The sequence below is a fragment of the Rhipicephalus sanguineus genome, chromosome 6, assembly GCF_013339695.2.
Source record: "Rhipicephalus sanguineus isolate Rsan-2018 chromosome 6, BIME_Rsan_1.4, whole genome shotgun sequence".
Classification (NCBI taxonomy): domain Eukaryota; kingdom Metazoa; phylum Arthropoda; class Arachnida; order Ixodida; family Ixodidae; genus Rhipicephalus; species Rhipicephalus sanguineus.
The window spans coordinates 134,875,901-134,897,330 of NC_051181.1; the positions used below are offsets into that span (position 1 = coordinate 134,875,901).

General features: G+C 43.0%; 1 protein-coding gene across 1 annotated transcript in view; it reads right to left on the bottom strand.

The window, feature by feature from the left end:
• LOC119396491 (nucleolar pre-ribosomal-associated protein 1) overlaps positions 1–19,553 on the bottom strand; it is a 50,560-nt gene extending 31,007 nt beyond the window's left edge. The window contains exons 1-14 of the mRNA XM_049417120.1: positions 19,182–19,553; positions 18,400–18,545; positions 17,677–17,964; positions 16,743–16,839; positions 15,958–16,040; positions 14,310–14,489; positions 13,459–13,580; positions 11,100–11,295; positions 8,090–8,224; positions 7,451–7,615; positions 6,855–6,942; positions 6,003–6,229; positions 1,653–1,751; positions 521–737 (exon numbers count right to left, since the gene is read on the bottom strand). Of these exons, the coding sequence (XP_049273077.1) occupies positions 521–737; positions 1,653–1,751; positions 6,003–6,229; positions 6,855–6,942; positions 7,451–7,615; positions 8,090–8,224; positions 11,100–11,295; positions 13,459–13,580; positions 14,310–14,489; positions 15,958–16,040; positions 16,743–16,839; positions 17,677–17,964; positions 18,400–18,545; positions 19,182–19,410 (2,272 nt within the window). The 5' untranslated portion in view covers positions 19,411–19,553. The remainder of the gene's footprint in view (positions 1–520; positions 738–1,652; positions 1,752–6,002; positions 6,230–6,854; positions 6,943–7,450; positions 7,616–8,089; positions 8,225–11,099; positions 11,296–13,458; positions 13,581–14,309; positions 14,490–15,957; positions 16,041–16,742; positions 16,840–17,676; positions 17,965–18,399; positions 18,546–19,181) is intronic.
• Positions 19,554–21,430: the final 1,877 nt, after the last annotated feature.

Genomic DNA, 21,430 nt, shown 5'->3' on the forward strand with positions numbered 1-21,430 from the left:
GATAGTTTTTAAGTAATTCGACACAAAGATTTATCAATATCACAAGATGCTCTTAGTAGTTTAATGGCATTAATTTCTTTTTGATACAGTGAGTACAAAAGTTAGAGGCACCCGTCTCCATAATTGCATTGAATGCGAAAGCATGGCGTGTTTGGGTGTGACGACTATATCGACGTCGTTACTATTCCAGTGTTTATATTACATGACACGATGACACGATGTCATGGCACGATGTCATGTGACGACATCATAACATCATCAAGCTGGCGGAAAGGTCTTGCAAGGTGGCAGAAGGGTTACAAAAGGAATAACTGACAACCACATGATTGTAGCCGAAGCCACAAAAGGAACTCCATCCGTATGAATTTTCTTGTGGCTTCGGCTACAATCAGGTGATTGTCAATTATCCCTTTCATAACCCTTCAACCGCCCTGCAGGATTTCGCTGAACTCATTTGCAATTCTGGAAGCTGTCAATCGTATCAGGAAGCAAAACACAATGATAGACCTAGCCTACTCACTCCAAAGGTCCATAGCAGACTGCCCACCAGCTGCGGTTGCCTTATTCATGACACAGCGCATGACCTTTGAGTTGAGGCGATTCGAATCAGTGACAACTAGCTGGACTGCAGCCAGAAGCAGATGGACCAAGTTCAAGCACTGTCCCTGCCTGAATTTCTCCATCCAGATGTCGATTTCCATGCTGTATCCCTCCAGAACATTCAGGTTGCAGAGAAGCTGGTAAAAGAACACAAAGAAACCTTTGCCTCAATTTTGTATGACTGCTGACCCTGATAAGCAATCACAGTCGATGATTTGACTCAATTCATTTATTTTTCGAGGTGCCCATGAAAACCTAGAACCTTTAGCAGCACTGCACTCATCATTCGCACAGAGAAAACAGAAAAAAGCGTGAAACGAGAATAAGTATCGGTCCAAAGTCACAATTTGATCTTCTAAATACAGTTAAACGTTGATATAACAAATTTGGTAAAATCAGCAACTTACTTCATTATACTGAAACTTTGCTAAATTGAAATTCGACCATGTAAGCAATGTATAGTCACCAAAAATGTCTTTATGCACAGGAAGTGCTGGAAGAATGTTTAAATAATACAGCAGCACAAGGAACTAATTTCAATAACCCAAAGAAAATCAGTTTTATTGAACCTGAGATCTTACAACCGCAGCTAGATGCTGCGCCAGTGAAGAAGTCACCTTCACAGCGACCAAACATTGCGCGTGAACTCGGAAGAAATGCAGGTCCAATGCACTGTGGTAATATTGGATAAGCCTTTGTAAGAACAGCTTGCAACTCAACCATATGACAAGTGGACCCAGCAGACGTTTCAATTTATCACCTCGATCTTCCTCAGGGGCAGCACTGAAACTTCTTTATATAAATACTTCATTATATCGAGAATTTTGTTATATTGAAGTTCTTTATATCAAGCTTTAACTGCAGTGAAAAACCTTGCAGCATTTCTTACTTTCAGAAAGCAACGCTTATGAGCAAAAATGTGGTGGGCAGCATCAGGCTTGTGTACCAGAAAAAGGAAAATATTAATGCAGATTTTAGACTGCTGCCCCCAAGCATGTTACTCTCAGTGAGTCTCTAATATGATAACAAATGCATAATGCACCTTCCCATACCTTTGAAATGAGTGACGCTGCGGATTTTCCGATGACACCTTCTTTACGACGGGCAAAGAGTTCGAGGAGGTGGCAGAATGCTGACTTCTGCTCCCCATCCTGCAATATACCAATAAATCAACATGACTAACGTTAGTGATGATGCTATCACAGTTGTAACCGGCAAAAACAAAGCATGGGAGCTAGAGTAAAGAGCAATGACTTATAACACGAGAAGAACAAACACCTATGGCTTTGTGTCACGATGTCATAGGTAACCAACCCAGGACTGCAGGACCACATGAACATGACTGCTCCAACAATAAAGGGATGCTAAAGTGATACAATGAATCGGTTTCAATTGATAAACTGTACTCTGAGAACTCTAAGGTTGTTTATTAATATCATAGGTTTATTAATAGCGCAGGAAATCAAGGCCGGAGTTTCACTTTTAAATTTCATGCCGATATCTCCGCACGTGATATCACAAATTTAACGGTGCATTTTTCGTATTTTGGCGACATTGCCTCAACGAAATTTCTTAAAACTTAAAGGGGCCATGACACGGTCACCTAAAGATTTGTAGTTTTCAGTGAAAAGTAGAAGTAGAGGGTCTACTATATACCTATACAGATTTCAAAAGTGGGCCCTAAAAGAATATTTCAGTGCAAAACAAGCCCTAGAAGTCGCCGGCTGTAAACCCAGCCCACCGCCGGCGACCGCCATATTGTGATGGTGCGTGTGACGTCATGTGCAGCACGGAGCGGAGCCGTCATCTTCTACCAAAGTTTCAGCCGCTGCAAATTGTTCAATTTTAGTGCCAAGCTGAAGAAAGACCACGGAACAATATCGTTCGCCGCAATGCAGACGCTTGCACAGCTAGGTGCTTGTTACGTCACGGCTCGCGAGTGCACCAGTGTTGCCTGACTCTCGGGCCGCTTGTGTGTTTATAAAAATATTCGGTCATAAATTAAGTGCTCGACCAAATGCGCTAAAATTTCGCCAGCTTATTTGTTAATGCACAAGGATTAATCCACATAACACAAATTATGATAAAAAATTGGGTGTCATGGCCCCTTTAACATGTTAAGTCTAAGGCCCCCTCAGAGGACAATGTATGTACACTCAAACCATGATATAACGAACACGGGTATAACGAATTATCGGTTATAATGAAGTAAATTAAGAATAGTCTTGTAATAGATGCAGTGTTAAAGATAAACGTTTATAACGAATTTTTGGATATAACGAACTTATTTTCGTGGCAGATGTGACTGTTATAATGAGGTTTGAGTGTACATTTTTACCGAGTGGGAATGATGTAGGTCCCAGTAGACGCCGTTAAAATCTGATGTCATGGAGTTCCATGTGGGAATTTCAAGTTGGCGTTGTCACCCGCATTTTCTCGCTTATCAAGCGCCTTCTCGCGGCAGGCATGGTGATTTTGGAGTTGTGAAAGAGTATTTTACTAATATGAGAAAAATCATTTTCCTTTTTAGTGTTGATTTAAATGCATAATGCAAACATTGTAAGGTTTGCTTCAAACCTATGGCAGGTTATGTTTTCGTCCACTTTCATTTTCATTCAATTCATAATTAACACTACACTTGAACTAAAACATTACACTACACTACAAATAACATTCCTGTGCTTTCCTTGGCTTCATTATCTGCTGGCTCCATCAGGTTGTGTCTAAAGAAAGTGAGTTTCTCTTCTTTCATTCATGACACTCTTCTAAAGTTCCATGCACCCACGCACATTTGAAAAATGATAGTACCATGCAGAGTGTCGGAACGGAACGAAAACCGAAAACGAAAAACGAAAAAAACGATATTTTTGACCGGAACGAAAACGTAACCGAAACTTTATTTATTATTTCGTTCCGGAGTGAAACCGAAATTTTTTCAATCGTTTTTCGGTTCACGATAAAATTTCGCAATCCGGAACAACTGAGCTCATGCAATGTGAACATATTTCAGGGTACAGTATTAGCGCGTACCTCAGGCAGGAATTCCAAAGCAAATGATATGTTAAAATTGTGCGAAAAACGAAAACAGTGGCAACAAGAGGTGTTTATATTAACGCAAGTGGACTTTGGCACGCCTGTCAAGCAGGCCAAAGTGGAGAGAGCATTGTCGACGCTGAAGTTTGTTACAGTTAAAGCTGTTATGAGATCACAACAGCCGATTTTGGCGCCATAGTTGTCAGCCGCCGCCGGTGTACGTGACCGCTATCGCGCGATATAAGAAAAAAATAAATGAGAAACACATTTCTAGGATCGGATGGGATTTTAATCTGCGCCCTCTGCCTGGCAGTCGCGTCTTCCACCACCACAGTGCCACGCTGGTGCTCGTAACTTCATCGCAAAAATACTCTATACAGGCGTCATGTCGGGCGAGGAATCGCGTTAAAATATGTAATATAGCGTGGCAGAAGAGTAAAATACCAACCAGTCATCACACAATGCTAATAGCGCAAAGAGTGTGTGGTTTAATGCTTCCCACCAGTGTTGCGGAGTTGCCACTCCTGAATTGGAAAGGCTCCGAAATCATTCCACATTTTCGCGACCGTGGAACGGAATGGGAATGGAATTAAGCGCATTTTGCACTGAATGGAATGGAAATGGAATTATGTCTTTTTCCGAAAATAGAGCACGTTTTCGTTTACGTGCTGTTTTTCAAACTTCAAACGTTAGTAAGTCAGAGCCTCGCAAATTAACAATACAGCAGTATTTTTAAAATGGCTTGGTTGATTACAAGCCCCTGCGATTACAATGATTACAAATGACCCCTGCGCGTTAGTTTCCATTAATACGCCCACACGAAAATGCCGAATACTCTATGCACAGCCTGATCTTTATCTCACGAGCACTTTAGTACCTGATCCACGTAAATAACCTTTGCGACAAGGAAGACATTGCATACATGCGTGCAGGCGAACACAGAAAGTTCTCCACACCCCATCGATGCTTGCGAGGCGCGCTTGACAAGCGTGAGTGCTGACGAGCAGTGCGGCCCAGTGTTCCGTATTCGATGCAAAGGCACTTTTGTCAGCATAAAAATATGCTATCTCGTCATTTTAGCGTTAACAGATTTAAGCTTAAACAATGTTGAAACACCACCATTCTTTCATACATGTTGACCATGCAAATACTATAGGTAGCGGGAGAACTGCCCCTGGGAATTCGTAGGGTGGTTTTACTGCACGGGATATGTCACCAAGCTACTATCCCTCGACTTTGGTAACGTGTTTTGCGTACTTTCGTAGTTCTTAATGCATCTGATGACATCAGCTTTATGGGGCGTTTATTCTTATCTCGATAAAACTATCAAGATGCCTTTCCTACGCTGAGGAATTAGAGGAATGGAATCGAACTGCCAGGCCATTCCAAGAGTGCGAATGGGCTAAGTTTTTTCATTCCGAGGAATTAAAAGAAATGGAACTGCGGCAAGTTCTAATTCCCCGGAATGGAATTGGAATGGAATAGAGGCGCCTATTCCGCAACACTCCTTCCCACTTACTGCAAAGTGCTCAGCCATAATTCTCCATCATCATCAGCCACAGCACAAAGTGCAGATAATGCCTTACAGATGTGTAGCGAGTACCGCGATTCTCCGAAGAATGACGCAAAATGGCATAGTGGGAACTTCGCTACTTCAGAAAAATTGCGATGATTTATGATGTAGTGGGTACCTTGCATGTGTACTTGTATTAGTTGCCCCAAGAGACAAAACGGGCTCTACAAAATCCGCTCTTCCAGCTTTTGCTGTGACTGTGCTGCGTGTTCTACGCAGGGCTGGCGATCTTTTTATCAGAACAGCGGTCTCGCACATCAGAGAGTACACTCAATGACGTGCTGCTTCTGAGATCGTTCTCACTCCCGTGACACAAAGGACTGAGTCCACTAAGAAAATTCGTATTTGTCTTGTGAGAACATAAATACTATGACTTTGAAATGAATACTGGTTTGTGCTAGTTGGTAGGAATACGTGGTACAGTTACTTCCGCTTTTCTGAATAACGTGTTTTACCCTTGTCCCACTTTCTTAAGAGGAGGGCAAGCAACTACATCACAAACCCAATGTTTTTTTTTTTTTTTTAATGATTGCCTCACCTTTTTCATACTTTCGTTTTTTATACAAAGAAAGAAAAACCGTTACGAACCGTTACGGAACGTTTTTTTTTTCGTTCCGGAACAGAAACGAAACGGAACTTTTTGCGGTGAAACGAAACTAAAACCGAAACGAAAAACATTTCGTTCCGACACCCTGGTACCATGCACTTCAACATGCAGTTGCGTCGGAAAAATAAGCTAACAAATAAATAAAATGATAAATGTGTGGCATGGAGATAAATGCATGAAGCTGCTTACGCTGATCATGAGGACTTCGGAAGCTGGGCAAGCTTCGAGCACAAGGCCAATGGCCCTCAGTTGCAGGCATTGGTCTTCGACCTCGGCATCAAGCACATCCGTTTCGACGCCGGCGAGCTTAGAGAGCACTTTCCAGTCGTACTCAGAGTGGTAGTCTTGGGAAAACAGTCTATACAAGTCCAGCACATCCAGGATGCTTGAACAGTAGGTAGCATAGTCAGACAGAGCTGCAATAAATCAAAAGCGCACATCTTTCAAGTCACCATAGCAACTTTTACCATGAAACTTTTCAAAGATAAGAAAACTATGCAGTGTACCCTGAAATACATGCACAGGTACGATGGTGTTCAACCAGTTCATTCTTTTCCTGAGCTTTCAACGAAAAAAAAAAACTGTAGGCATTTTGACTCGGAAACTACTACATGAAATGAACAAGGCCTCTTGTTATCAGAGCAGTCATTGAATACCACATAGCCAGATTGACGCATAAATTAAGTTTTGAAAGAGGCTTACAGCCAAGTGAAATAAGATGAAACTCTCCAGCCACGCAAGCTTTCAGAAAACAAGAATACTAAATTCGTCATACCACTGCACCATGTCAACATCTTGATGCTGTAACACCTGAACAGGGTGTTACAACAAAGTACTTGCATGGAAATTTTGTATGGTCAGTACTTTTTAACAATATGTCTGTGAGTGTAGCATGCGCCTTTTGATGCGAGATACTGTGCTCAGTGGGTCCTGACGTCTCATCTACTTCGTTCGTATTGGTGTTGCTCAAGTCAAACCGACCAACCAAATAACCAAGTTCTAAAGCTTTTGAGATACACGAGGATCGTAGCAAAATCTCACATGGGCCTTCGGTCTCTGGCTCTTTCGAGGTAGCTTTTTTCACCACGTTGCAGTACTCCTTGACGAGGCCTGCTGTAGGTGGCACATTCTGAGAGAGGAAAAAATTGACAAGCCAGGCACACATGTACTATACATCACAGCATTCATTTGTCTAGTATTTCTGCTGTTATTTATGCGTAGTAAGCTTAGCGGAGCCTCTATGCTGTGGATACTCTGCCGTGTATCTGTATTAGCTGTTAAAACTCCACAACTGCTTGCAAAGTCCAAACAACGATAGTACACAATAACCAGTATTTCCCATAACATTGCACTATAACCTATGATGTCAAATCTAAGCAAAACAGTCAAAGCTTGAACAGGTACTCGTAAGTATCTAAGTTTCCTTTAAATAAACGTAATATTGGAAAGCCAGTATACACCACCTCACAATTAGGTCCGGTTAATCAGGTACGACAACTTTTACAGCAAGAATGACAACACATGCAGTGAATAATGAAGTATTATACTATAAAAGAGGAGCAAAAATAAATTGCCATAGTAGGCCACTTTTGCTTATAAGCAGAATCTTAAGCAAACAGAAGGTGTTTTACACTCACTTTCCAGACGTCCTGGCACAGTATGCGCCGTAGTTTTGTCTTCATTGCTGCGCTCACTGATGACTTTGCACTTTCAGCATGGTCAAGAGCGCTTTGGACTTTTCGTAGCGATGCAGCGATGAAACGCATGTGTGCAAGCTGGAGTTTGATGTTATCCTCCTCTGTCTGGTGAAAAAAAAAAAGGGGGGTTGTCAAGAACTGGCTCAAGTTGGGGAGTCAAAAGCTGAATTTCAGTTAAATCTTGCTGTACTAAGCCACCTATGATCACTGATCTCAAAGAAGTGCCGACACGAAACTTTTGTGTTCCACTTATCTTGTATTTTTAGGTACGTAGCTGTTGACTTCATGACTACGGCACAAAAACCTCAATCTCTAGAAGCCACAAATGTTTGATTGCAGCACCATTTAAATGATTTGTTCGAATAGGATATAAAGCGAAAGTCAGTCACTTGCAAGTTGAGCTTGTGCAAGCATCTCAAAGTACAAAATCATGCAAAAATAAAAATGAAGTAATCTCTCACTATCAAGATAGCCATAAACCAGACTGCTACTTTGGCTCTCTGATTACACTTTTGTAACTTAAACATCGCATTGCATTCGCGCAAGATACTGTTTTTAATCCATACATGTGAGCGTTACCTGAACACTCCGAGCTTCAGTGACGTTACTGGCGACGCTCAGAAGAGAAAAATACAGAATAAGCCGGCAGACTTTCTCGGGGACGTTTTCACCCATTGCCCATACTGTAGAATCCAGGTCCTGAACTTCCACAACCTGCACACAGTAAAACACAAAGTACATGCATTTCAGCCATTGCAACGGGTTCTAACGTTGAACTTAAAGCTTCTAGAGGGCTTTGTCAACAAATTCTCCGATATGAAATGCACTTCGAAAAATGCTGCCAAAAATTTGAGAAAGCACCATTTCACACTAGAGAGTTCCTTGCAGATTCTATATTCACGACCACCACCAATTCACGCCTGACGACAAGTTTTAAAAGCTTTCAGGATTCTCAGAATATAAAAAATAGAGGGGTACTACCAGCTCGGTCAGAAAATCATAAATGACAGATCAGCCTCCCTAGCTCAAGTTCTGCCCAATCCTAATTGATGAACAAACATCACTGAATAATGTGACAGTTTATGCGTCGGCTTGCACATCTAAGCTTTTTCTGCAAGAGGAGCCTGCAAAGCTTCTAAGGGGTGAGCGAAGAGAAAATTTATAGACCAAAGTGAATATGAATAGAATGACACAAACACAGTGGAACACCACTAGTACAGTAGAACCTCGTTGATACGTTTCCGAAAAAAACGCGGAAAATAAACGTATGATCCGAGAAAACGTACGATCCAAATCCAGTAAAAATTGAGGCTGACAAGGCCATATCGAGGTGCAAGGGCAAAAAACATTTATTTCTCAAGAAACATGGAGGGACTCTTTGATTTTCGAACTCCTGGCATCTCACTGGCAGCCAGAGGTCAGCCAGCTAGTTCCGGTCCTGACCGAAAATAACGTCATGGTCACGTGTATTGAAATCCCGAGACAACCCGAATATTGCAAAATCGAACTCTGTGACAACCTCCGTAAACGTAAAGAAACGCTACCGCCATGTCCGCAGACGAAACTTTGCGCCGCATGAGCGTCGGTTCTTTCTGCATTGCCGCTTGGAAATATGGGGCTAGGTTTGCCGAAGAGCAGAAGTGATATTCTCGAGCATACGCATTTGGGATACGCTAACGTACGTTCGCAAGATCACGCGTGACTTGCTCCGTCCGTGATGAAAAATCCGCCCCGCTAAAGGCTTAGCAAGCTCAACTCTTCGCAGTGCACGTAACAATCGTGGTACAACACGATATGCGAAATCTCGCGAAAGTGATAAGCGTCCCCGAAAGCGACAGCTGTTCGCGGCAATCGCATACTACGTTGCATACTCGCGCAGATCAGTTTGCGTTCTGTCTTAACTTCAGACACGAGCTATGTTCGCCGCCACTCGTAATCGCACCATCTCGGACGGCGGAACGGGCTTTAAAAGATAACGCCCGGCGTAATGGCAACCGAAGGTGAAGTCCCCAAGCATCCGCACTTTGATCTGTCGAGTCCCCAAAAAGATGGCGGCGAGCGCGCATCGTCTCGTTTTGGCATCTGATAACCAAAAGCTTTCCAGATATCTTCCAGAACAAATCTTTTCTGGCAGCTTCTGACGACCCGCTGGTAGGCAGAATTGCCCAGCCAGAGAAATACGCCGACTGGAATTGCGCCGGGCGCAGCAACCCAAAAACGAATGCGCTCCGGGAGAAAAGTGCGGGGGAAATTATCGGCCATATTCACTGGGCACAATGGCGGCGTTGCTATGGTTACGGGCAACCTCCTTGGTTACGGGTTACGGGTCGCGGCGTGTTGTGCAGCGGTGGCGATGCGGCGGCGGCATGTGCGTTTCCGCGGCAAGCCGTTTGAAGATTTTGACGGCCAGCGTCGCCGCCTGCCTTCGGGTCGATGTGTGGTTGACAGAGCAGCGATCGAGCAATTCGGAGAAGACACGGAGGGGACGATCGAGCAATTCGGAAGAGACGCGGAGGGGACAATTGTGCAAAGCAGAGAAAGCGCGGAGGGGGGGGGGAAGGCACTGCGGTGAAGCTGCCGTCGCCGCGCGGCGGCTGTCTGCCACTTCTCGCTTCACAAGTACACGAGAGGGCCCTTTTTGCGCGCCTGAATGGGAGTTTCTGAGTACGAAACGTATCATACGACCGCAGTTTTCCGCGGTGCTGAACGTTGCTGCCGAATAATCGTATTTTCCGGGAACGTATTAACCGGAACGTATTACACACAGCTGTATTGGGTTATTTTTAATTTTCGCGATTTCGAGCGTAGGAGCCGGGAAATCGTAGTAAGCGGGAACGTATCAACGAGGTTCTACTGTATTAGTACGTTCTCTGGAGCTGCATTTTGCTGGCTGTTACACTGCCTTTGGCCAGTCCCAGCAAAACTCTCATAGGATAATTAGAACATCCTGAGGGGTTGGTTGGTGCATTCTAGTAAATTAGTGTGAACTGCACGTTTCATGTTGTCCTTAGGAAAAGGACAGCCTGAAAGAGAAACACAAAATCTCGCGCTCAATCTGTTTTGCGTTTCTTCTTTTGTGTTGTCTTTTTTCTAATTATGTGCAGTTCACATTTGTTTACTCCCATAGGATCCAATGCATTGGGAACCCTACACTTATATCAAGCCCCTGGAGAACTTTTTCTTTTAGGTTGTAAAAATAAATTTAAAACTGTACAAAGGTCTCACATATGGAAGACGCAGAGGCTACGTAACAAAGTCACTCCAGCCTACGTCTTCTCCTCCTCAGCAACGTCAGATTTTAAAATTTCTGTTCAGATTCCTCGAGGACATTAACCAAATTGATAAACCGTAACGTAACTTACATCACCACGATTACATTGCGACATGTACATTCTACAATCATAATATCTTCTTTTTTTTTCTCCCCCTTCTCCTTTCCTGCCCTCCTCCTCCTCCTAGGGCCTTTCTGTCCTCAATCCCCTCCCCTACACAGGGTAGCATGCAGGCGCCTTTATATACGCCGGCAGAATTCTCTGTTTTTCATTAAAGAGCTTTCTCTCTCTCTCTCTCACTCCAGCCTCTGCCTTACTTGAGTGTACAGGTTGATGAGCTTCTCGGCAGTGGCGGCTGTGGCGTACATCAGGATGGACCGCCAGCCGTGAAGGTAGTAGCCGATCTGATCAGGGGCCACCTTCAGCACTTCCACCACAAAGGAGCAGCACCGCTCGTGCTCGTACGGGTGCTCCATCGTCAGCAGGATGGAAGTGATCACATGGTTCATGTTCCTGGCAAAAAAATACCAAGGTGTCGTGGGTTAGAGTGACGTCGACAGTGCACTAAAATGTTATTCACTGCGACTCTGATCTCACGAAAGCATTCTGGATCATCTCATAGCGGAGGAGCACGAAAGACGGGTTCTGTTCAACCAACTAGCTGGCAAGATCACCATTCTAGTTCACTGTAAGTTGTCAAACACGTGAATTAAATGGACACAAAGCTCTTGCAATTTTCGTTTTCTTACAAATTTCGGTCACTCTCCTGTTACGAAATGCTAGCGTAAAAATGCGGCAGTACCTGCAATGAATTTCCTTGTACATCAACTAATAGCACTGTGACGTAGTACGTGTTCATATTTTCTGCACCTATAGTTGGGCATAACTTTAGAAAGCAGATACATTTTCAGCTCAAAGGCATGCACACAAGCTTGCACCAATGGCCACAGCCTCTATACTGAACTCCTGACCCAGACGACCATTGACCCCACCTTTGGAAAACATGGCCGAGAACATACAGGGATTATTTCTTTAGTCGTCGAGGAGAGATTTACTACTACCCGAGCAAACTGTAACTAGTGAGGCATGGGTGAATATTCAAAATGAATATTACAGTATTCGAATTCGCATCAACACGAATTTAAGTCATTCGAAATTTCCAAATATTCGAAATGAATAAATAGACATCTATTTCACTGCATGTTGCATGTAGCCCCCTGTATAGTTGGTTTCACTGCAATGTGGGGCTGTTATGCTATAAAACCACCTTTCCAGGGAAAATATGCACTGCCACGAAACCACACTTCAAGATTAAATGCACATTATGTCCTCACCTCAATTACTTTTTTTTTTTAAGTTTAAAAGCTTGTTATACGGGCTTATATGCACTAATTATATTAAACTATAACATATTTTGCCACTTATAACTTGCACACTACTGCTATTCAAATGAAGCAAAACAGAAAGACGAGCTAGTTGGTACTGATTCATTCTTGTATAACAGAAGCGCAAAAAGGACAAGGACAAGAAAGTGCACAACACGAGCGCTCGCGTTGTGCACTTTCTTGTCCTTGTCCTTTTTGTGCTTCTGTTATACAAGAATGCTATTCAAGGTTGCTTCCACTACACTTCGGACCAAAAAACTTACATTCGCGCATGCCTAGGTCCGATTGTTAAAAATATTGTGCATGGTAGTTGGGTAATGACAAAAATGCTCATTTTTTTATAATATCTGATGTATACCATTCAAATGATTCTATTCGAAATAATTCGACCAAAGCACTACTCGCTTCAAATTCGATTTGACCCTCAAATTTACTATTCGCCGCTCCCCACTTATTACTTTTAAAGGGTCTCAAGTTACGTACCATTAATAATCATAACAGGAAAACATGTCACTTTTTTTTTTTTTTACACGATAGCGTTAAAGAGCTCAATTCACAGAAATTCCGGTGTCGGCGTTGGTATCAGTGTCGGCGCCGTTGGTTGTGAGCAAAAAATCATCTTGTCTGTGACCGAAAAATCAAGAAAGATGCAAATAAAATAAATACTAAAAAACTTTGCAAATAAAATAAATACTAAAAAGCTTCGGTTCGAGTGAGAATAAAACCCAGGCCGTCTGCGTAGCAAGCAGGCGTTCTACCACAGAGCCACACCATTGCTCGAAACTGCTTCTGAAAAAACACTATATGAATGTTATGTAGTGGAAGGAGCCTCCTTAAAGCATGTAATTTTGCGTGGCAGAAGCGTAGAATCATACGAGGCATCAAAAAATGTGAATTGCGCAACAAGTGGGTGTTTTAAAGGCCCACCCATTACAAAGCACTCAGATATATTTAATCATCATCAGCTGCAAAAGCATGAACAAAGTGAGCAGCTGCGTAGGTTCACGTGTTGCCTTACGGACACGTAGTGGGCCCTTCGCTTATTTCAAAATGGAAGGATTACAGCGTAGTGGGCGCTTAACAACTGTACTTGCATTAGGCATTCTAGGACAGTTTCAAACGGCCAGTGTTACGCGCGCAGTCCTTCGCTTCCTTACGGCACGGTTGAGGCATGCACCGAGAACCGAAGCCAGGCTAGCAATTAAGAAGGCGATGTGCACGGGGCCCGATTACGCTAATGCGTTCTACTCTTGAAGGCGAAGCTCAAGCGTTCTCCAAGTTTTTTACTTACTGCCTTGACTGTCCCATTTTAGGATCACGGAATAGTATGCCATATTTGTGCGAGCAGCACACCGCAGTCAGGAAATTGTAGGCGGTGCTCTGGACCAACTCCACATCTTCTTCAGATGCTTGCTGAACAGAAAGATCAAAATGAAACATACAATAGTCTCACTGGAGTCACGCGAAGTGCTCGACAATGTCTGTCCTAAAACAACACTGCTTGCAGTTTCTATTTGCCCTAAAAATAAAGTACAAGTTGGCCAAATGCAATGCCGTTCACTTTGGCCCCTTCAGACAAGCATTCTGGCTGCCAGTATAAAATGTTTGAACATTTTTTGTGAAAACACAGAGCAGCTGCCAAAACCATTAGAGCCATTCTTGGCCTGTCTCAAAATTACAAACAGTTAATACGATTAATTCGCTGTCATTATCTGTGTTCCGATAAAGCAATTCTCCATCGCAATGCAAGAAATTAAACATTTTTCTGATCACAGGGTCACTTCTCAAGCTTGAACGTCACATCAGAGGCCATTCCAACCTTACTTCATTGCATTTTGCAAAGTTTGTTAGTTAAAATACTAATTTATGATTGCTTGCTATGGAAAGCGTTCAGTTGAAACTGACACAATTACAATACACAGTGCCATAGAAGCCATGCTCCACCATATCGTACTGATATGCAAACGTTCTTCCTAATGTTATACTGGCTCCAAAATGTCGCTACAATAGACTCCACTTTAGCCGATTTGCATGCAAACTCAAAGAAAAAAAAAAGCCCAAACACCGAATAATGTTTGAAATAGGAATAGTCGCAGCCAATAACACAGATTTAGTCAAACACAGCGCGAGAGCAACACTCACCAGTACTGCTTCAGGATCTTCTTTTTCGGTACCTCGAATAGCCTTGTACTTGTTCCATTTGCCATGAATCGTCCAAGACTTCGGCCCTTCCCAGCTGAGCAAGTGAGTGACATACCTCAGAGACTTGTCGTTCAGCATCTTCAACTTTATGGTCTTGGTAAAAGAGGTGTTCTCTACAACCTTGGGAAGAAACATGAAGCATAAAAATTTGTTCGACGTATCTTCTTGGAATTGAACATCGGACCACAAACTTGGACCGGCCGAGAACTTAGGTTCTATGCAATGAACTGATGTTCAGAAAACTTAAGTCTGCTTAGCGAGGATCAATGCATATGTGTTTCAGCTGTCTACCTGTGGTGACAAGGGATACAGGCGCACCTTAGGTGTACATGCAGCCCAAGTGTACAAGGCGATAACAATACCACATATACTATAGTATTTATACATATGAGCAGCTCTTTCAGCTAGTGTCAACCATCTCTGCTGTATGTGAACAACATCCTTGCCCTCAACTAGATTAGGACAAGTGCAACGTATCTCAAATAATTCAGGATATGCTAAATCTATGTGAGGGATCAGACACTGAATGAGAATTCCCACTTGTATAGGCTACTGCGTTACTCCCCAGTCCTGAAACTCCCTGACAAAACTTTTACAGCTAATTCGCATATAGTACACACAATTGCACATACATCTAGGAGGGTCACGAAGAAAAACTCTGGCTACACCTCCAATGAGTGGTAAATATCGACACATGCACAAAGAGAGAAATGTTTTAATGAAAAGCTGGAGATGTTAGCCTGGCTCTTTGCCTGACATGCTACTCCAGGTGCTGGGTGATGATCATGATAGATACATGGATAAACACATAACAGCACATACAGCCACATACACACAATCTGAACATGATGGGACGGCAAAGACAAGTCAAGTTAACTCTAATGATGCGGACACTTACAGACAGTGAACTCAAGTAGTGCTACATCCCCTATCCAGCATTATCAATATAACAAAACATTTCTTCAGCTTGCTGTGCACTGTCAACACGTCAAAGGACTCGTCAACATCACTATTCATGTAACAAAGGGAGCACAATGTGGACATTCTGTTAATGTACACATCTAAGCCACTAGTGGCAAGAGATGCCAAATTTAATCACTGATACACAGAGCAAATGACACATACACATTGGCGTGCGCAATGGTGGGGAGAAGGAGACAGAGATCCATGCTTTCCTCTACTGTGTACAGCAGGATGGAGCAGCACAAATTTGGCCGTTAGATACCAGCTTTGGAAAGCCTTTGGCTGCACTTTCATTGCAATTGCAGTAAATTATGTAAACTGAAATCCATTGTTCACTGTAAAATAATTATGCAGCATGTGCAAGTGATCTTTTCTTTTTTTCTTTTTAGTCTATGGTGCCCTACCTCCCAAGTGGTTGATTTTACCCATGCCTATGAACATATGTATACTCGTTGGACAAAACGAAATTCTTACATAAGGTGGTTAACCGCTATTGAACTCCCGTAAAGGCCTAAAGATACACTCTCTGTTCACATTTTTGCACATGACAGGAACAGCAAACTATGCATAGCATAAGTCTCTGACATGAAGGCATGATGTGAACATAATTGTGCCCACCACTTACCTTAGTCTGAAATGTCGAAAGAAAGCTGCATATGAATGATGCCCGGTCGTATGGTAGACCAGGAAATATGCTGTTTATCAATCCTGGAATTCAATATTCGCAATGAATAAAGTAGACAGAAATAAAACAAAGAAGACCAAAGCAGGTCTGCTGTATGTATCAATCATTTTGTAACACATCTCTGTAGTCACAGTGACGTGCAGCTGTGTCTGTAAATCCTTCTAGCGAATGTCTCCGAAAACCCAAACACTCCAAACTGCAGCTATGTGCGTCTCTGCATCAAAATGCACGGGAGACTCAGCCTCTGCCATAAAAGCCGGCCTAGCTAGAATGTTGTCCTCATGTTTTCACGTAACAAGCAGTCATTACAATCTCAAATAAATCTAACTACAGAACACATCACCACCATCCTGAAGTGCACAACACACTACAGTGACAGGCCTGTGAAGCTATGAACGTAGCACTGTAAAACATCAACAAGCATTAACAGATGTTGGTACCGTGAGAGGATAGTTTGTTATACATCACAAACAAGGTTTTTGTAATTGATAATGAGTGTGAGCCACAGAATATCGTTTCAACCTGAAAATTCACAACACTGAGTACCATACTTTTTTCAACACTATTAGTTTTGACAAGCTAGGAGTTCTTTTAAGATGCGCCTAAATCAAAGTGTAATGGAACATTTTCGCATATTAATGGCGGCAAACCTTTTGTGACTGATATCTATATGTACACAACTGCGTGCAAAGTGTGCGCCTAGGACTCAAAATCCTGTTTCTCACCTTTGGCCTGAAGCACCTGGCGTGCCACTGAGTTGCTTCCAACGACAAGAACCGACATGAGGAAAAAGACTGCACAGGTTCGCACATCTTCAGTATCCTATTTAAAAGGAAGCGAGGGAAGTGTGGTCAGATATGTATGCGTAAGTAAATTAAACGGACATATTTCCCTCATATTTATAATATTCTTGCACAGAAGAATAAATGCACATTTATAGACAAACTTGCACAGTAAAAGCAGTCAGGACTTGCCGAGCAAACCACATGCAAATCGACTTTAAATAAGACAGACCATACACGTGCGTAAATTATGGCAAGTTCGAATTAAGCCAGTTTCCTTTAACAGCAGAAAAGGTTCATCTGTGGATTCAGAGTTGAAGCACCTTGAATGGCTCACCAAATTTCAAGGAAGTTGCGAGTTCTTAATTAAAGAATAAAATCGTTGTGCAAAGGCACTTTTCTACAATCCATCGAAGCTTATGCTTTAAACGAAGCACGAGAAGTGGACGGAAAATTGCCGATCCCAGGGGGACACTGAAAACATTATTCAGTTATTTAATGTTGCAACGAGGCAATAGTTCAATAAAAGCTCACTGATTAGTTAGTTTGTTATACCGGTTCTCTACAGTAGAATTCATATACTGTCACATATGGCGCAAAAATGTTCCTGAATATAATTGCACACAGTGGGGCTGAAACAAGCCAGTGATGCCTGCTACAATAAAAATATATCTTTCAAGGAGAATAGCTGGCAGCTCTAGTTCAGTGGCTTTTCTGTCTTCCATGTGTCTTGCCTGTTGCCCTGGACTGGCTTATAACCAGCCTGCCACGCAACAACTTGTTGTCGAAATACTATAACTCATTAATACTGGTTACAAGTCATTCAAAGCCCACCCCCACAACATGCTTGAGCTAGTAGCCCAACAGAGAACCGTACCCTGCGGTTTCGAGTGTTGATCCACGTGGTGAAGTCCGTAGTCTCAAAGTTGACCACACTGGTGACGTAACGTGCTCCTTCGGGGCCCAGAGTGACAATTGATGTAAGAAGGCGCAGGGCAGCCTTTGCATGGTTGGCCTTGGCAGTACGGCACAGAGACATGTGCATGAGGCGACTGTACTTTTGCAGCATCTGCTGCGCCGACACCAAAGCGGTGTTGACGTACTGTCTGAAGTCCTCTGGCAGCCGCGAAACCAAGCGTTCCAGAACCTGGTACACCAGCGTGTGCTACGAATAAAAAAAAAGAAAATGAGCAACATTTGAGGAACCGGGTACATGATGTCACTGCTAAGCATACACTTGCATACTCCCTCACAAGTATGCAAGCTTGTACTTGCTCCATACTCGTATCACAGGCTAGGTTGTGACAAAAGGGTGTGAGTGGTTGTCAGTATGAATGGGAAAACGTGCTGGTGAACTTAAGTATGAATAGCAGCAAGTGCCAGTTAGCATGAGAACAAGCACGAGTCAGAGACGGTAATTTTGAGCGTACGTGGGAATTGGTATGAGCGTGTGACTGCAAGTGTGAACAATCCAAACAGGGCTATCTGTCTTTGGGCCTGATCGTAAGGAAGCCAGCAAATGAAAGAGTGAGAGGATATGCAAACTGAAGCATTATGCTACATTCAAGTACTCCGAGACTTTACAATGTTGAACACTCACCATACGTGACCCCGTTTTGACACCATAGAGAAGTGCTGAAATGCTTTGAAAGTTGCCATCAGTGGCATCGAGGTATTGTTTCACAACGTCTACCGTGCTCTCTCCACTTGCAAATGAGTCAGCTGCTTCAATGAACTTCTGGAATTCTGAATATACAAGAGGCAAATGTCAGTTGTGTGACAGTGGTCAAACTTAAAATGGCAACATGAAATGACACAACAAAATCACAAAGACCGTAAACAGAATGGAGATTAGTCTGCTCAAAATGTGCAACCATACGTATTGGTTATAGTGAAAGCAATACCCGGTGATGGGCCTTGTTTTTTAACATACACTCAAAGATCACTTTCATGACAACAACCGAAAACACAGGAGCCCGAAAGGAGGTCGAGGGGAAGGAGGTGGGGGGGTCTACCTAACTAGTTCGAAAATCGCTGAAGGTCACCGTTATGAGAACGTGATAGCTAGCAACATGGGTAGCCTATAGATGATTCGGCTAGCTGATATACGGCAAGTGTAAGCAGATGTTTGTCTTCCTTAACTATTTGTCGCCCCAGGGATTCAGCAACGCTCTTTACTCAGCTGACGCGCGCAGCGTAGCGTTACCGTGGTAACATCCACGTGACATGCAAGCAGTACTCGGTGCCCCTCAACACGAGGGAAGCTTAACCGAGAAATGCAGGTAGAATGAGAAGAGTAAAAAGCACGAGACGTCGACAGCCGAGCAGATTGGTCGCACGTCGCGAATTCAACACTTCACATTGAGCAACGTAGGAATAAACCTTTCATCAGATCGCCTCCTTTGTCAAGTACGACGAGAAACTTCTTGATGCAAAAAGGCTCCTCTGGTTCCGTCTTCGCCTTTTTATCTGGGGATCCATCGTCGTCAGACTCTCCGCCGTCAAGATCGTTCTCCGCATCGGTGGTCTTCTTCTTGCTCGGCTTCTCTTCGCTTTCCTTCGTCTCGCTGCGTTTTCTTTTCTTAGGCATCCTCACGTTTTGTGCAGTCATTTGCAACACTTGAGCTTAAGGTGCCGCCTCGGCAAATGTAACGGATGTCCTTTCGGCGCCAGCACACGTTTACACTGTACTCACACGATCAACTAAACCACGCGCAAATGGAAGCACATGGGCGCGGCCATTTTGTTTTGACAACCCTCGCTCCCAGACGTGCCGGAGGCCAAGTCTGTAATAAAACTCACGCAAAAATTAAGAGTGCTTGTGAAAATAATTGCAGTAATTTAAGTGAAATTATTTATTTTCTTGCGATGATTATCTAAAAAATGGCGCTACGAGCGCCTCGTCGTGTTTGTCGTCTGCTACATGCGTACTGCGTCGGCACCAGTGTGGTTGCACAATTTACAAATCACTGCATGCTTTTTAAACACAGCAATCCATCGTCGCGTGGTCATGTTAGGCTCATTCTTGAAAATTCGATGTAGGGTGTGTGCATGTGACGCATATACAGGACTTCAGCAATTTCGATGTATGTACCACATCAGAGGTGAACACCTCATTAGTATTCAAGCCGGTGAAATTAGAACGTTTGTTCTACACAACGAGGGAAATGTCCGTTATATGATGTCTAATCATAACGTCGATAAACACAATCATTTTTTTTTTCAAATTCTGTATTAAACATCAGCTTCTATGAGGTATATTGAATACTAATGAGGTGTTCACCTTAGATGTGGATGACCCTGTACATATCGTGCTTATTAGGTATTCCTTGAAAGCTCACAGTAGTGTGTGTGTGTGCGTGCGACACATATACAGGACTCCAGTGAATTCGATGTACACATCATGCTTAAGGTATCTTATATTGTCTGTTTCTTCTTCTTCCCCACTTCTTTAAAACAACAGTGTTAAACCATGGCATATCCCCTTCAGGCGCAACGTCCACATATGTGGACGCAACTTGTTTTTGCCAGTTTTTTGGACTAGCCGGAAAGAAAGGGCAATATACATTGCGCATAGCATCAATTTAACCTTCTGCATGGTCAACGTGCCTTGACTTAACCTCAATGTGCTAAGTATGACCATAACCGATCACTTAGGTGAAGGCACTACGATGTTAGACGGGTTGTTCGACGTGCCGCATTCCAGGACCAACGTCATAAGTATTATTTTTCTCCGCACGAAATGAACGCAACCAAAAACAAATTGCGCATGCATTTTAAGCCAACAATTTCCTTATTCTTGTATAAAAATGGAACATGACTGACTGCTGAGTAATTAAATATTCAATTATCCTCTAATTAAGATTAATTAGCATAACTCGCAAACAACAGCATATTACTTTCTGTCTTGGAATGTAATATTGAGTGCCTTAGAATTACGTTGTGTGAATTTGAGACATTTGCAGACGGTGCATCATAATTCGCGCCTGAAGGGGATATGCCACGCCGTTATTACTGTAAAGTCCTATGTAAACTGGTTTCGCTGTACGATATGAGCAAACTCCTGTGTACCCTCAAGCTGCAATTGGTTGCTTTTCGGCATGGGTGTGCCCCAACTGTCGATTGATCATAGTCGCAGTGTTCCGGATTCTTCCATAAGTGTTATTATTTTGAGACAGCATGCTGTTCCTTTCGCGAATGGGCATGCCATTCTATTCAGCATGTGCCAACATGCATGGGTACGGTTTTATATACAGGCTGCCTTACAAGCAATACAACATGAAGATCAGCAGTTCATCATTTCTAGACCTTCACCAAAACAATTTGCAAGACTCTCAACGACAATTGCACTAGTACGCTTCCGGCAGCATCAGATCTTTTCATCATTTTTTGCATACCAGATCTTATGCAACAAATGAACAAAAACTGGGAGGGGTCTCAGTGCGTGGCACCACGTATATGAGCTGGTCACCATGTCTTGCTGAGAAGAGAGGAACCATGTCCATTCCCAAATACGCAATCTTCCTCTACATAACGCTCTGTAAATATGGAACTTCCGCCCACTTCTTACAGCCCTGGAATACAACATAACATCAATTCCTGAATAAAAGGAAGAGAGAGAGGGAGACAAC